Here is a 16,417-nt window from a genome sequence, read left to right on the forward strand (position 1 = left end):
AAATTCTCAGACTGATAGGTTATCTGGCAAATTAAGCTGAGAAATGATGGACTAAAGCATAAAAGAATCAGGAAAGTCTGTCATGTTAAGCAAGTAGTACCTTGTGACTGTCCATAGCATATGTCAAGTGCTAGGGTTGCTGAGCATTTCCACTACTGACAACAATAAGTAATATGCTTGAAATAATGACAGAACTTTTGCATAATGATATAGCTGTTAACATCCAAAGCAGTTCAACTATGATTACAATAAAAACACAGGATGTATCATCACGTATACAAAGAAAATTAAAATTATCTAAAATTGAAAATGAAGCCAGAAGGCAAGACAACAGGAGAAGTCAACATTAGCTATGTTGGCATAAAGTACGCATCATCAATTTCACCCACTTTTAGTACTATTGTAAGCCAATTCCATTGTTCCATTTGACCAAATTCTTAGCTTTTACACTATCAAGTGAGCACAAGAAACTTCCCATTCAACTGTTTAAACTACCCTACAAGTGCACAAAGGTTAGTAATCTGGCCAATTTTACACAAAATTAAAAAAAATACTAATTTAAAAATAGTCCAAAATAAACAATGGAAACATTCCTGGCACTAACATATTTCCTCTGTTCATTAGTCATGTCCCCAGGCCTCTCCTATATTACATTTGCCTTCCATTTTGAATTCTTAAATCACACAAAAACAAAAGATTTATTCTATTTCTGAGATACTAAACTATAACCAGGAACGATTGGTCATGGTTTATAGCATCTCACTAATTGAATCATACTTATTAAAAACCCATAAAACAGACTGGAGTGTAGGGGAGTCTTACCCATCTTCAGGAAAAATCTGCAAAACCAAATATTTCCACTACTTTGAGCTCAATTTCAAGACCCAATTTCAAACTACATCTTATCATGAAACCCACCAAAATCATCTCTAGAAGTATGTCTTTCATTCTATCAAGTGATACCAAAGAAACAGCTAATAAAACCATAAAAACCATCATTGTTTTTAACTGTCAAAGGCATTTTGCTCTCCAGGCTTCCTCACTTTATTGACCTCTCTCCAAAGCAGATTCTTATTCTAAGAAAAATTTGCTGGTAAAGACTAGCCCATTCTTTCATTGGTTCTACTTTTGCACTCCCTTACCACTCTTTCAACCTCCTCCTAAATAAACTCTGCCTTTCGTCTATTATTTTTACATTGCAAAAACCTCTCATAAGCTATTTTTTCTCTCCTTTACCAGCCTTTGTCTCTCATCACTTCAGCAATAATTCCTCTTACCACAATACCTACACTCTTATACTAACAAACCTTTGCTCTTCATTTCCTGCACTTTCTCTAGCCCACCTTTTCTCCAATAGTTGCAAATATCTTTCCAAGACTGCTTCCTTCTTTAATTCATTTACTTTCACTTTTCTCTTACCTACTATTGCCAGTCTCCTTGTACTCCATCTACCTCCTACCCTTACTGTAGATACCACTAAGTGATAACCTAACATATCTATTGCTCCTCTAAAACACATGTACATCCAGAGGTCTACCCATAAACTTTTCATCTACTAATACATAGTCCAACAAACTGCTCTCATTATGCCCTATATCCTATCTCATATACTTATTTACCCTCTTCGTCCCCAAATAAGTATGTATATATTACCTATTGCCAAACTTCTTTCCACACACCACTCATTTAAGGCCCCTTTTTACCTCGCCACTTTCAGTTACCCCTGGCACTCCAAACTCACTACACCATCTACAAGTGTTGCACCTACTTTAGCATTTACATTCAAACAACATTACATGTATTATAAGAAGCATGTGAGATATGTGCTAAAGCAGCCTAACACTAGAGACAAAGCATAAGCAATAAATACTGTACTCACATCGTCGAGCAGGGCAGCAGTCTCTTCACTTGCCCATGTATGATCTGCTCTCATACGTCTTCTTGGTGGGGGAGAAACTCCCTCGGGCTATGAATACCAGTAACAATGAAGCACTAGGTTAGCCTATTAACCCACTGGCTACATTTAACACTTTTTTTTTCCATTTACAGCAACAAGAAAATCAAAGAGAAAATGTACATCTACTGAAACCTACAAAATTAATTAATACCGAAGTAAAAATATCTCATTAAAATTATGCAAAAGAAATCAAAACCCAAAAATACCCAATTATTGTAATCCGGTATATCCAGATTTTTCATATTAAAGCGGGTAAGGGGGGGAGGGCTGCAGACTTATTCTAGTAGTGAATAATATTATATCATTGAGTGCTGTTTAACTTCTCTTTGATTTTCCTTATCAACAAACACAAGACCACAGAGGAACACAAGTACAGTACACAACTTCACTAATTCCAACAAAACTTTTCACAAACAACTTTTTACTGGAATGAGTCAACATACATTTTGAATAAAAGTAATAAAATGAAGTTTTTCTAAGATACTTTGAAGAAGGAAGAGGAAAACAACAACAACAAATTGGAGGGAAAAAGGAAGAATAATTATACAGGAAAAAAGAGGAGGGAGGAAGATTAGAAAGGGAAGGAAAGAGGGAGGGAGGGAGGGAAGAGGAGGAAGAGGAAGAGGAAGAGGAAGAAGAGGAAGAGGAAGAGGAAGAGGAAGAGGAAGAGGAAGAGGAAGAGGAAGAGGAAGAGGAAGAGGAAGAGGAAGAGGAAGAGGAAGAGGAGGAAGAGGAGGAAGAGGAGGAGGAGGAGGAAGAGGAAGAGGAAGAGGAGGAAGAGGAGGAGGAGGAGGAGGAGGAGGAGGAGGAGGAAGAGGAGGAGGAGGAGGAGGAGTGGAAGGAGGGGAGGAGGAGGAGGAGGAGGAGGAGGAGGAGGAGGAGGAGGAGGAGGAGGAGGAGAGGAAGGAGGGGAGGAGGAGGAGTAGGAGGAGGAGGAGGAGGAGGAGGAAGAGAGGAGGAGGAGGAAGAGAGGAGGAGGAGGAGGAAGAGAGGAGGAGGAGGAGGAAGAGAGGAGGAGGAGGAAGAGAGGAGGAGGAGGAGGAAGAGAGGGGGAGGAGGAGGAGGAGGAGGAGGAGGAGGAGGAAGAGAGGAGGAGGAAGAGAGGAGGAGGAAGAGAGGAGGAGGAAGAGGAAGAGAGGAGGAGGAAGAGGAAGAGAGGAGGAGGAAGAGGAAGAGAGGAGGAAGAGGAAGAGAGGAGGAGGAAGAGGAAGAGAGGAAGAGGGTAAGAGGGAAGAGGAGAGTAGGAGGGAAGGGAGGAAGAGAAGGCAGAGGATGAAAGAGGAAAAGGAGAAGTAGGGTTGAGAAGAAAAGAAGAAGTTTAGAAAAAGCAAAAGCTAGTAATGTGAGAGGAGTTTTGAGAGGCGAGAAAAATGTTGACAAGTTTCTTAGCAAATTTTTTATAGCATAAATATGCAGAAGGTACTGTGAACTAGATATAAAAAGATCATATGCTAAACTTATATACAGAGCAGTAGTCTAAGCACCAACATTAAACATGCAGATTTAGTAAATACAAAATATTACATAATTTAGTTACAAAATACAACATACACTATGTACATTGTATTCCCCATGTTGTATTTGTAGGTAATGAGGTAATGGTGCATTACAAGACCCTTCCTAACTCTTCTGTGCATTTTCCACTGACAAACATTAAATGCTGATCAGATTCATCCCAAAATAAAATGAAAAACTGTAACATTAAAATACCTCTTCAGTTAGGCTGTTAAATTCATATTTTGTGATATATAAACAAGCCACAGGTTATGGCTACATATGTTATGATCTTGTCTAAGTATGGGTAGGTAGCACCAGTATTTATATATCCCTGGCTCCATTTACATAAGAGGAACATAGGTAAAAATGTGAATACAGTAACTACTGTATTGCATCAGTTTGGTTCTTAAACAAGTATCTAGTGATAAAGAAATGAACCAAACCCCACTGGTGTTGTCATCTGGGTACCTTCCCACCACTCCTCCCTTGTTGTTAGGTAAGACACATATGCAACAGTTAGGTATCTTTATTTCGAAATGTTTCGCCTACACAGTAGGCTTCTTCAGTCGAGTACAGCAAAGTTGATAGAAGCAGAAGATACTTGAAGACAATGTAATCAGTCCATCACCCTTGAAGTTTTGAGGTGGTCAGCCCCTTAGTCTGGAGAAGAGTATTGTTCCATAGTCTGAAACAATATGGAGTTGAAGTGACAGGATGGAGCCTTATATAACACCAGGAGGTGAGATGTAGGCCACTAGTAGAGGTAAGAATGTTGTCGTTGGAAGGTCAGGTCCCTCTCAAATCCAGCCATTCTCACTAGCAGAAGTTGACAAAGTTTATTTCAGGTCTGTACCAAGATACCCTTGTGTTGCAGTGTCTGACAGAGTGAACATTAAAATGGTATAAAATACTGACAGGTTGTTAGGTAAGACACATATGCAACAGTTAGGTATCTTTATTTCGAAACGTTTCGCCTACACAGTAGGCATGTGTGTCTTACCTAATGACCACTCCTCCCTTACTCCCTCCCTTCCACTGCTCCTTCCTTACTCATTTCCACCATTCCTCCCTCACTCCCTCCCACCCACTGCTCCTCCCTCACTCATTCCCTCCCTCCCACTGCTCCTCCCTCCCAACACTACTCCAGTAATCCCTCCCTCACACCATCCCTCTCATTGTTTCTCTCTCCTCTTGTGACTTATTTAGGTTTGTGTACATACCATACAAATATTTTTATGGTGGTCTTGATGGCACAAAGGTGTTTGTGGCCACAAAAAAAAAAAAAATCAAAACCTTGGGTAGCTTTAAAAATAGGTTGAACAATTATATGAGTAAGAAAGGTTGGATTGGAGATGAGCCTGCTTAGCAGTGGCCATTAACCCTTTAACTGTCCAAACGTAGATCTACATTGTTACCACTAGCACTCCAAACATAGATCAACGTTTTATTTTTCCTGCCTCCAAATTTGGCACAATTGGCCTGAGATGCCTGGTCAGCAGAGAATGGGTCTTAACATTCAGTGTGCACAGTATTAAAAAGTCTGGGACCACTTAGTACCTTGTGGGAGCACCAGTTCAACTGAGCGCCAGCTAGAGTAAACAGCGCGGCAAACACCAGGAATTCACTTATGACATGTCATATTAATGCTCCCCTTTTAAGAGGAAAGTGATGCTGATCCTGAGTTTAGTGGCTTTGAGGTGGATGTGGCCACAAGTGGTCGAGGAAATATAAAAAAAAACTCAATAATAACCCATGTGCAACATCCTTACGATGTTGGTACCACTGGTAGTCTCCTCCTGCCAGAATTTCATAGAACCTATGCCCTAAGTAAAGAGAAACAATTCTGGAACGTGTAATACGTGTTCAGCAGGCTGGCTGCCCTGCTGGAAGGCCAGCTAGCTGATTGGCTGGCTGGTGGCTGGCTGGTGGCTGACCGGCGGCTGGCTGATTGGCTGTCTCTATCTCCTTCTGTCTGCCTGTATTTATCTGTGTGTGTGTGTGTTACTCACCTAGTTGTACTCACCTAGTTGAGGTTGCAGGGGTCGAGTCCAAGCTCCTGGCCCCACCTCTTCACTGATCGCTACTAGGTCACTCTCCCTGAACCATGAGCTTTATCGTACCTCTGCTTAAAGCTATGTATGGATCCTGCCTCCACTACATCGCTTCCCAAACTATAACACTTCCTGACTACTCTGTGGCAGAAGAAATACTTCCTAACATCCCTGTGATTCATCTGTGTCTTCAGCTTCCAACTGTGTCCAGTCTCTGGAACATCCTGTCTTTCTCCACCTTGTCAATTTCTCTCAGTATTTTGTAAGTTGTTATCATGTCCCCCCTATCTCTCCTGTCCTCCAGTGTCGTCAGGTTGATTTCCCTTAACTTCTCCTCATAGGACATACCTCTTAGCTCTGGGACTAGTCTTGTTGCAAACCTTTGCACTTTCTCTAGTTTCTTTACATGCTTGGCTAGGTGTGGGTTCCAAACTGGTGCCGCATACTCCAATATGGGCCTAACGTACACGGTGTACAAGGTCCTGAACGATTCCTTATTAAGATGTCGGAATGCTGCTCTGAGGTTTGCCAGGCGCCCATATGCTGCAGCAGTTATTTGGTTGATGTGCGCTTCAGGAGATGTGCCTGGTGTTATACTCACCCCAAGATCTTTTCCTTGAGTGAGGTTTGTAGTCTCTGGCCCCCTAGACTGTACTCCGTCTGCGGTCTTCTTTGCCATTCCCCAATCTTCATGACTTTGCACTTGGTGGGATTGAACTTCAGGAGCCAACTGCTGGACCAGGTCTGCAGCCTGTCCAGATCCCTTTGTAGTTCTGCCTGGTCTTCGATCAAATGAATTCTTCTCATCAACTTCACGTCATCTGCAAACAGGGACACCTCGGAGTTTATTCCTTCCATCATGTCGTTCACAAATACCAGAAACAGCACTGGTCCTAGGACTGACCCCTGTGGGACCCTGCTGGTCACAGGTGCCCACTCTGACACCTCGCCACGTACCATTACTCGCTGCTGTCTTCCTGACAAGTATTCCCTGATCCTTTGTAGTGCCTTCCCTGTTATCCCTGCTTGGTCCTCCAGTTTTTGCACTAATCTCTTGTGTGGTACTGTGTCAAATGCCTTCTTGCAGTCCAAGAAAATGCAATCCACCCACCCCTCTCTCTCTTGTCTTACTGCTGTCACCTTATCATAGAACTCCAGTAGGTTTGTGACACAGGATTTCCCATCCCTGAAACCATGTTGGCTGCTGTTGATGAGATCATTCCTTTCTAGGTGTTCCACCACTCTTCTGACAATCTTCTCCATGACTCTGCATACTATACATGTCAGTGACACTGGTCTGTAGTTTAGTGCTTCATGTCTGTCTCCTTTTTTAAAGATTGGGACTACATTTGCTGTCTTCCATGCCTCAGGCAATCTCCCTGTTTCGATAGATGTATTGAATATTGTTAGGGGTACACATAGCGCCTCTGCTCCCTCTCTCTCAGGACCCATGGAGAGATGTTATTTGGCCCCATTGCCTTTGAGGTATCTAGCTCACTCAGAAGCCTCTTCACTTCTTCCTCGGTTGTGTGTACTGTGTCCAGCACCTGGTGGTGTGCCCCACCTCTCCGTCTTTCTGGAGCCCCTTCTGTCTCCTCTGTGAACACTTCTTTGAATCTCTTGTTGAGTTCCTCACATACTTCACGGTCATTTCTTGTTGTCTCTCCTTCTTCCTTCCTTAGCCTGATTACCTGGTCCTTGACTGTTGTTTTCCTCCTGATGTGGCTGTATAACAGCTTCGGGTCAGATTTGGCTTTCGCTGCTATGTAGTTTTCATATTGTCGTTGGGCCTCCCTTCTTATCTGTGCATATTCGTTTCTGGCTCTATGACTGATCTCCTTATTCTCCTGGGTCCTTTGCCTTCTATATGTCTTCCAATCCCTAGCACACTTGGTTTTTGCCTCCTTGCCCCTTTGGGTGAACCATGGGCTCATCCTGGCTTTTTCATTATTCCTGTTTCCCTTGGGTACAAACCTCTCCTCAGCCTCCTTGCACATTGTTGCTACATATTCCATCATCTCATTAACTGGCTTCCCTGCCAGTTCTCTGTCCCACTGAACCTCGTTCAGGAAGTTCCTCATTCCCGTGTAGTCCCCTTTCTTGTAGTTTGGTTTCATTTGCCCTGGCCTTCCAGCTTCCCCCTCCACTTGTAGCTCTACTGTGTATTCGAAGCTCAAAACCACATGATCGCTGGCCCCAAGGGGTCTTTCATATGTGATGTCCTCAATATCTGCACTACTCAAGGTGAATACTAAGTCCAGTCTTGCTGGTTCATCCTCTCCTCTCTCTCTTGTAGTGTCCTTTACGTGTTGGTACACGAAGTTCTCCAGTACCACCTCCATCATCTTAGCCCTCCATGTGTCTTGGCCCCCATGTGGCTCCAAGTTCTCCCAGTCAATCTCCTTGTGGTTAAAGTCACCCATGATCAGGAGCTTTGCCCTGCATGCATGAGCTCTTCTGGCCACTGCAGCCAGTGTGTCAACCATCGCTCTATTGCTCTCGTCATACTCTTGCCCTGGCCTCCTGCTGTTCTGTGGTGGGTTATACATCACTGCAATTACCACCTTGGGACCTCCAGAGTGAAGCGTTCCCGCTATGTAATCACTTTCTTCTCCGCTGTCTCCTCTCTCCAGCTCATCAAAATTCCATCGGTGTTTGATCAGCAGTGCCACTCCTCCACCTCCCCTGTTCCCTCTGTCTTTCCTCAGGATCTGGTATCCCGTTGGAAAGATGGCATCTGTTATCATACCTGTAAACTTGGTTTCTGTGAGCGCTATGATGTCCGGTGATGCCTCTTTGACTCTTTCGTGCCACTCCTCCCACTTGTTTGTTATTCCATCAGCGTTTGTGTACCATACCTTCAGTTTCCTTTCCAACACTGTGGTTTGGGGGGCCTGTGGGGGTGGGAGACCTGGTAGCATACTGTGGGATTCTATGGTTGGGGGTTGGGTGGAAGCTGTGGGTATGGATTGTAGTGTGTGTTGGGATGGTGTGATAGGTTGTGGGGTTCTGAGGATAGTTGTGTGTGTGCTTGCCCTTGCTGCTCTGTTCTGCTCTGACTGACCTCTGCTGGTTCCATCCTTGTCTCCTTTCCTAGCTCCTTTCGCTTTTTTGTCCTCTCCCTCAGCTGCTGTTGCTCTGTTTGTGTTCTGTCTCTGTCTAGAGACACCTTCTTGTACTCTTCCGAGTTTTTCAACTGTGGTTTCTCTTGGAGGATCCTGTTCCGCACTGTTTCTGTCCTGAGAATCAGCTTGATCGGTCGGTTTCTCCCCTTCAAGTACCCCCCTATTCTCTGAAAATTTACAATCTCGTCCATGTCTTCTCCCCCGATTTCCGTGATGATTTTCTCAATCTCCTTTCTTTCTTCCTGCTGTCTTTCAGTGTGTGTCCTTTCCTCTCTCTCCCGAAGCCCATTGATAAACACTGATTTTGCCCTTTCCTCCTCCCATTGCCTCTCCCTCTGTGACTCTGGTTCCTGTCTGTATGTGGTAATTTTCTCCCTTGATTTTTCCAGTGGCTCTTGGTAGCATGGTTGTACCTCAGCATTCGACCTATCTCCCTCTCCATCTGCACCCAGCTGCTCTTCCTTTTCACTCCCTGGCCCTTCTTTGCAGGCTGATATGACCTTAGCATAATTCATATCTCCTTCCTTCCTGTTCAGCCTCTCAGCTTCATATGCTGTGTCTTCTCTGGTCACTGCCCCTGAGACTTGCTTCAGCCTGTTTACCTCAAATTCTAGGACCCTTACCCTGGCTACTGCAGTTTCGACTTGTGCCTCCCAATTCTTCGTCTCCTTCTCCAGCCTCTTTTTCCATTTCACAGAGAGCTCTTTCTCCATTTTTTCAGAAAGCTCTCCTAATTTTCTCTCCCACTCTTGTTCCATCCTTTTCCACTGCTCTTCCATCCATTCCTCCCTACCAGTACCATTGTCATCTGATCCCTGATTCCTGCGAGTCCCAACCATTTTTTTTTTAGTGAAAGAGAGAGAGAGAGAGAGAGAGAGAGAGAGAGAGAGAGAGGGGGGGGGGAGTGAGAAGGGAAAGGGGGAGAGAGTGAGAGAGAGGGAGAAAGAGAAGAGGAGGGTAGAAGGAGAGGGGGAGAGAAGGGAAAAGGGGGAGGGAGGGGGGGGGGGAGAGAGAGAGAGAGAGAGAGAGAGAGAGAGAGAGAGAGAGAGAGAGAGAGAGAGAGAGAGAGAGAGAGAGAGAGAGAGAGAGAGAGAGAGAGAGAGAGAGAGAGAGAGAGAGGAAGAGAGAGAGGAAGAGAGAGAGGAAGAGAGAGAGGAAGAGAGAGAGGAAGAGAGAGAGAGGAAGAGAGAGAGAGGAAGAGAGAGAGAGGAAGAGAGAGAGAGAGAGAGGAAGGGAGGAAGAGAGAGAGAGAGAGAGAGAGAGAGAGAGAGAGAGAGAGAGAGAGAGAGAGGAAGGGAGGAAGAGAGAGAGAGAGAGAGGAAGGGAGGAAGAGAGAGAGAGGAAGAGGAAGAGAGAGAGGAAGAGGAAGAGAGAGAGGAAGAGGAAGAGAGAGAGGAAGGGAGAGAGGGAGAGAGGAAGAGAGAGGAAGAGAGAGAGAGGAAGAGAGAGAGAGGAAGAGAGAGAGAGGAAGAGAGAGAGAGGAAGAGAGAGAGAGGAAGAGAGAGAGAGGAAGAGAGAGGAAGAGAGAGAGAGGAAGAGAGAGAGAGGAAGAGAGAGAGAGAGGAAGAGAGAGAGAGAGGAAGAGAGAGAGAGGAAGAGAGAGAGAGGAAGAGAGAGAGAGGAAGAGATGATCGTCTCTAGGCACCATGATGGTAATGCTGGTGCAGTAGTAAGGATGAATGGGAGGGTGTTGGCACCTGGAGAAGAAGTTGATATCCTTGGGGTGAAATTTGACTCCAAACTAACCATGAAGAACCATGTTGTAAATCTTGCAAACAAGGCAGCCAGGAAGCTTACAGCACTTCGCCGTATCTCGCATCTGCTTGACAGTAGGGGATGCAAGATTCTGTACAAGGCACAAGTACGTTAACACATTGAGTATGCTCCACTTTCTTGGTTTGCCTGCCCCCCTCTCATCTGCGACTGCTTGACAGAGTAGAGAACAGAGCAAGACATCTCATCTCTCGCCTGGACACATCCTGGATAGATCTGTCATTTCAGCAGAGCCTTCAACATAGGAGGGATGTGGGTGGCCTTACTGTTATGTACAAGGCCAATATTGTCAAAGTACCACACTTGGATCCACTTCGAGGACAGCGTGAAACAAGCTTTTATGCCACAAGACGGGCAGAAAGCAGCAACATCACTCTGGCTGTACCCTTCTCCAGAACATCACTCCATCTGAGATCCTATATACCCAGGATGACTCGAGTATAGAACACATTCGTACAGCATAATGATGTCAACGAGATAAAGTCAGTTGATCAAATGAAAACGCTGGCCCACAGATGGCTCCAACTTCATCCTGTTCCCTACGTGTATGTCTCATAACAATAAAAATGCTTTCAAATGAGCTGATGAAGGTAACAGCTCTTAGCTTGCCAATAAAGTTAGGAATCCTTAACCTGTAAATAGCTTGTCAATAAAGCTAGGGATCCTTAACCTTGTCAAACCGTGTAAAAAAAAAGAGGGAGAAAGGAAGAGAGAGAGGAAGAGAGAGAGGAAGAGAGAGAGGAGGAGAGGGAGAGAGGAAGAGAGATAGGAAGAGAGAGAGGAAGAGAGAGAGAGGAAGAGGAAGAGAGAGAGAGGAAGAGGAAGAGAGAGAGAGGAAGAGGAAGAGAGAGAGAGGAAGAGGAAGAGAGAGGAAGAAAGAGGAAGAGAGAGAGAGAGAGAGAAAGAGAGAGAGAGAGAGAGGAAGAGAGGGAGAGAGACGGGGGAAAGAAGGGAGGGTTAGAGGGTCAATTCACAGGAAGGTGTGTGTGCGTGTGTGTGTGTGTGTGTGTGTGTGTGTGTGTGTGTGTGTGTGTGTGTGTGTGTGTGTGTGTGTGTGTGTGTGTGTGTGTGTGTGTACTCACCTATTTGTGGTTGCAGGGGTCGAATCACAGCTCTTGGCCCCGCCTCTTCGCTGATTGCTACTAGGTCCTCTCTCTCCCTGCCCCATGAGCTCTATCATACCTCGCCTTAAAACTATGTATGGTTCCCGCCTCCACTACATCACTTTCTAGGCTATTCCACGGCCTGACTACTCTATGACTGAAGAAATACTTCCTAACATCCCTCTGATTCATCTGAGTCTTCAATTTCCAATTGTGACCTCTTGTGTCTGTGTCCCTTCTCTGGAACATCCTGTCTTTGTCCACCTTGTCTATTCCGCACAGTATTTTATATGTTGTTATCATGTCTCCCCTGACCCTCCTGTCCTCCAGTGTTGTCAGGCCAATTTCCCTCAACCTTTCTTCGTAGGACAATCCCTGTAGCTCTGGGACTAGTCTTGTTGCAAACCTTTGCACTTTCTCTAATTTCTTGACGTGCTTGACTAGGTGTGGGTTCCAAACTGGTGCTGCATACTCCAGTATGGGCCTGACATAAATGGTATACAGAGTCTTAAACGAATCCTTACTGAGGTATCGGAACGCTATCCGTAGGTTTGCCAGGCGCCCGTATGCTGCAACAGTTATCTGATTGATGTGCGCCTCAGGAGATATGCTCGGTGTTATACTCACCCCCAGATCTTTTTCCTTGAGTGAGGTTTGCAGTCTTTGGCCATCTAAACTATATTGTGTCTGTGGTCTTCTTTGCCCTTCCCCAATCTTCATGACTTTGCATTTGGCAGGGTTAAATTCAAGGAGCCAGTTGCTGGACCAGGTTTGTAGCCTGTCCAGGTCTCTTTGTAGTCCTGCCTGATCCTCATCCGATTTGATTCTTCTCATTAACTTCGCATCATCTGCAAACAAGGACACTTCTGAGTCTATCCCTTCCGTTATGTCGTTCACATATACCAAGAACAGCACAGGTCCTAGGACTGACCCCTGTGGAACCCCGCTTGTCACAGGTGCCCACTCTGACACCTCGTCGCGTACCATGACTCGTTGCCTCCCTGTCAGGTATTCTCTGATCCATTGCAGTGCCTTTCCTGTTATGTGTGCCTGATCCTCTAGCTTTTGCAGTAACCTCTTGTGAGGAACTCTTGTGAGGAACTGTGTGTGTGTGTGTGTGTGTGTGTGTGTGTGTGTGTGTGTGTGTGTGTGTGTGTGTGTGTGTGTGTGTGTGTGTGTGTGTGTGTGTGTGTGTGTGCGTGCGTGCGTGTGTGCGTGCATGAGTGCTACAGCTATTCAAGTGCCTAACAGCAGCTCCTGTACTCACCTAGTGTGTGTGTGTTTATGTAAGCAGTCCTTATTTCCCACATATGTACTACATATCTATTGCATATGTACCCAATCTCTTGGTTCCCACTGTGCTGTCTTGTGTGCTTAAAATTACATTTAATTCTGTATACTAGGCCTCACCTGTGTGTGTGCCACTACCTCTCATTAACTGCTTAACTCTCCTACAGCTCAATAAATTCTATTAAATGCCAGTAAATGCTGCTTATTCTAATTCTGATAGCTCGAGGAGAGTGACCCCCAATTTCCAGTTAGAGACTGGTACTGTTGACCCCATGCAACTCAAACTAGGTGAATATTACGTGCAGCTGGCAGTGGAGTAACGTTGCCGGTCCGTCCAGTTCCTGGGTCCCACGTAGTTGAAGATGCTTGATGCTTCTTGGTAATTTTTCTACTAGCTTCCTGTAGGCACTGTAGTCACTAGCTCATCCAATTTTTTCACTCACTCACTGTATTTACTGACACATCTGTACATATCTCTTATCTCCCTGGTCTTGAGTCACACTTATTCTTCAAATATCCCACTGAGTTACGTGTGGCAACACTACTTAGGCCTGACACAACCGTTCACCATCCTTGCTCTCAGCCCCCACTTAGCACTTGGCACTATTTACTATGTTTTCTTTTCTGTGATCACTTATATTTCCTTTTTTGGGGGCTTAAGTGATTATATGAACTCTTATGCGTGCACACGCCAATATCCCACACTCTATTCCGTATGGTACAGTCAGAAATTACCGCCAAAATACGAGCTCAAACCGCGTGAATCCTCCACGTGTGTGTGTGTGTGCGTGTGTGTGTGTGTGTGTGTGTGTGTGTGTGTGTGTGTGTGTGTGTGTGTGTGTGTGTGTGTGTGTGTGTGTGTGTGTGTGTGTGTCTGTGTGTCTGGGTCTGTGTGTGTGTGTGTGTCTGTGTGTGTGTGTGTGTGTCTGTGTGTGTGTGTGTCTGTGCCTGTGTGTGTGTGTCTGTGCCTGTGTGTGTGTGTGTGTCTGTGCCTGTGTGTGTGTGTGTGTGTGTGTGTGTGTGTGTGTGTGTGTGTGTGTGTGTGTGTGTGTGTGTGTGTGTGTGTGTGTGTGTATGTGTGTATGTGTGTGTGTGTCTGTGTGTGTGTGTCTGTGTGTGTGTGTCTGTGTGTGTGTGTCTGTGTGTGTGTCTGTGTGTGTGTGTCTGTGTGTGTGTCTGTGTGTGTGTGTCTGTGTGTGTGTGTCTGTGTGTGTGTCTGTGTGTGTGTGTCTGTGTGTGTCTGTGTGTGTGTGTCTGTGTGTGTGTGTCTGTGTGTGTGTGTGTGTCTGTGTGTGTGTGTGTGTGTGTGTCTGTGTGTGTGTGTGTGTGTGTGTGTGTGTGTGTCTGTGTGTGTGTCTGTGTGTGTGTCTGTGTGTCTGTGTGTGTGTCTGTGTGTGTCTGTGTGTGTCTGTGTGTGTGTGTCTGTCTGTCTGTGTGTCTGTCTGTGTGTGTCTGTGTGTGTGTCTGTGAGTGTCTGTGTGTGTCTGTGTGTGTGTGTGTGTGTCTGTGTGCGTGTGTCTGTCTGTCTGTCTCACAGGTACACATAAATACAATTATACATAGTGTAAATTACCTGGGATAACCCAAAAAAATCCAGACGAAGTGCTATACTATGCTTGTATATATATACGTAATGTATAATAAGCATGACTGGCAAGTAATACACATTTTCACTTGTTCAGGAATCAGATGTGACTACTCTGCATCTCTGCATCATGTGTAATACCTGTTGGTTCACAAGCGGCTCTCTCTGAGACAGAAAGATATAAAAAGGCAAGGAGACAGAGACAGATAACCAGAGACAGATAAACAGAGAGCTGGACAAACAGACAGACAGACAAATGGACAGAGAGACAGATAGACATGTTTATGTGTAACATTGAAAACAAATAAAGCCAAGGCAGTACACTATCATCAGATGTCACTCTACTGCTGGAATGTCAGCAGTGGACTGACACTCGTCCTACTCCTGCATGTCCAAAAAATTGCTGGGAACCATAAATACAGTGGACCCCCGGTTAACAATATTTTTTCATTCCAGAAGTATGTTCAGGTGCCAGTACTGACCGAATTTGTTCCCATAAGAAATATTGTGAATTAGATTAATCCATTTCAGACCCCCAAACATACACGTACAAATGCACTTACATAAATACACTTACATAATTGGTCGCATTGGGAGCTGATCGTAAACCGGGGGTCCACTGTATATTAAACAACCTTGGTGACATTACACATCCCTGTCTAAGACCCAAAGGCATCGCTAGAGTTGGTGTCACCCAGGGCAGCATCTCTGGTGTCACCCCCATGAAATTCAAGGGCGGGGGATGGGGGGAGTAAACTCCAGTTATGTCACTACTGCATACCCAGTGACAAATGTTTAGCAATGAGAATGTTTAAGGGCCATAAACTGAACAGGAGAATACTTCTTAACTTTATTATTGATAAAATAAATAATCGTAGTAATATTGAGGAAACAAACTCAAATACCACTTTGAGTACAGGCAACAGATCCTACATTTATTCATCTTCAACAATGCCAAAACAAAAAAAAAAAATGAAAAATAAAGAAAAACATTGTAATATCAGAGAAATACTAGTTCCAATTTGACCTTGAGTATAAGTAACATCTGAGTGAACCTGATCTTACATTTCCTTGCCTTCAATTATGCAAAATCATCTATCACATTATCAAAAATCAATGATTTTCCCTACATAGGCTTATATGTACTTTGTTAATATATAATACGCTACATAGAAACGAAGGATTCTTCTCTTATGTTGGTGCAGCACTCTTTTGGTCATCAGTATCACCTTCTTTAGAGGCTCTATGGTGTCACCCCCCTAAATGGTGTCCCCCCCTGCCCTCCCTTACGATGCCCATGCTAAGACCTACTTTTACCGGGAAGTAATCTCCTTCTCTCCTACACAACCTAACCTGAGCCTATCCTCATAAAAACTCTTTACAGCATTTAGTAACTTACTACCTATTCCATACACTTGCAACATCTGCCACATTGCTTCCTTATCCACTATCATATGCCTTTCCTAAATCCATAAATGCAATGAAAACTTCCCTACCTTTATCTAAATACTGTTCACATACATGCTTCAATGTAAACACTTGGTCTACACATCCCCTACCCACTCTAAAACTTCCTTGCTCATCTGCAATCCTACTCTCTGTCTTACCTCCAATTCTTTCAATAATAACCCTACCATACACTTTTCCTGGTATACCCAGTAAACTTATTCCCCTATAATTTTTACAATCTCTTTTGTCCCCCTTTCCTTTATATGAAGGAACTATACATGCTCTCTGCCAATCGCAAGGTACCTTCTCCTCTTTCATACATTTATTAAACAAAAATACCAACTACTCCAACACCATATCCCCCGTGCTTTTAACATTTCTGTCATGATCCCGTCAGTTCCAGCTGCTTTACCCCATTTCATTCTACATAATGCCTCACACACCTCCCCCACACTTACATCCTGCTCTTCTTCACTCCTAAAAGATATTATACCTCCCTGACCAGTGCATGAAATTACCACCTCCCTTTTTTCAGCGACATTTAAAAGTTCCTCAAAATATTCCCGCCATCTACCCAATACCTCCAG

The 16,417-nt window shown here is 44.5% G+C and overlaps 1 protein-coding gene across 5 annotated transcripts in view; it reads right to left on the reverse strand.

Annotated features, from left to right (window-relative positions):
* The window catches only part of MFS16 (major facilitator superfamily transporter 16), a 168,800-nt gene that overhangs the window by 74,481 nt on the left and 77,902 nt on the right, over nucleotides 1-16,417 (reverse strand). For 3 of the 5 annotated variants that reach the window (XM_070083733.1, XM_070083732.1, XM_070083734.1), the window contains exon 7: nucleotides 1,880-1,966. The exons of the other annotated variants lie outside the window; for them this stretch is intronic. In XM_070083733.1, the coding sequence (XP_069939834.1) occupies nucleotides 1,880-1,966 (87 nt within the window). The remainder of the gene's footprint in view (nucleotides 1-1,879; nucleotides 1,967-16,417) is intronic. 5 annotated transcript variants of the gene reach the window in all.

The sequence above is a fragment of the Cherax quadricarinatus genome, chromosome 10, assembly GCF_038502225.1.
Source record: "Cherax quadricarinatus isolate ZL_2023a chromosome 10, ASM3850222v1, whole genome shotgun sequence".
Classification (NCBI taxonomy): domain Eukaryota; kingdom Metazoa; phylum Arthropoda; class Malacostraca; order Decapoda; family Parastacidae; genus Cherax; species Cherax quadricarinatus.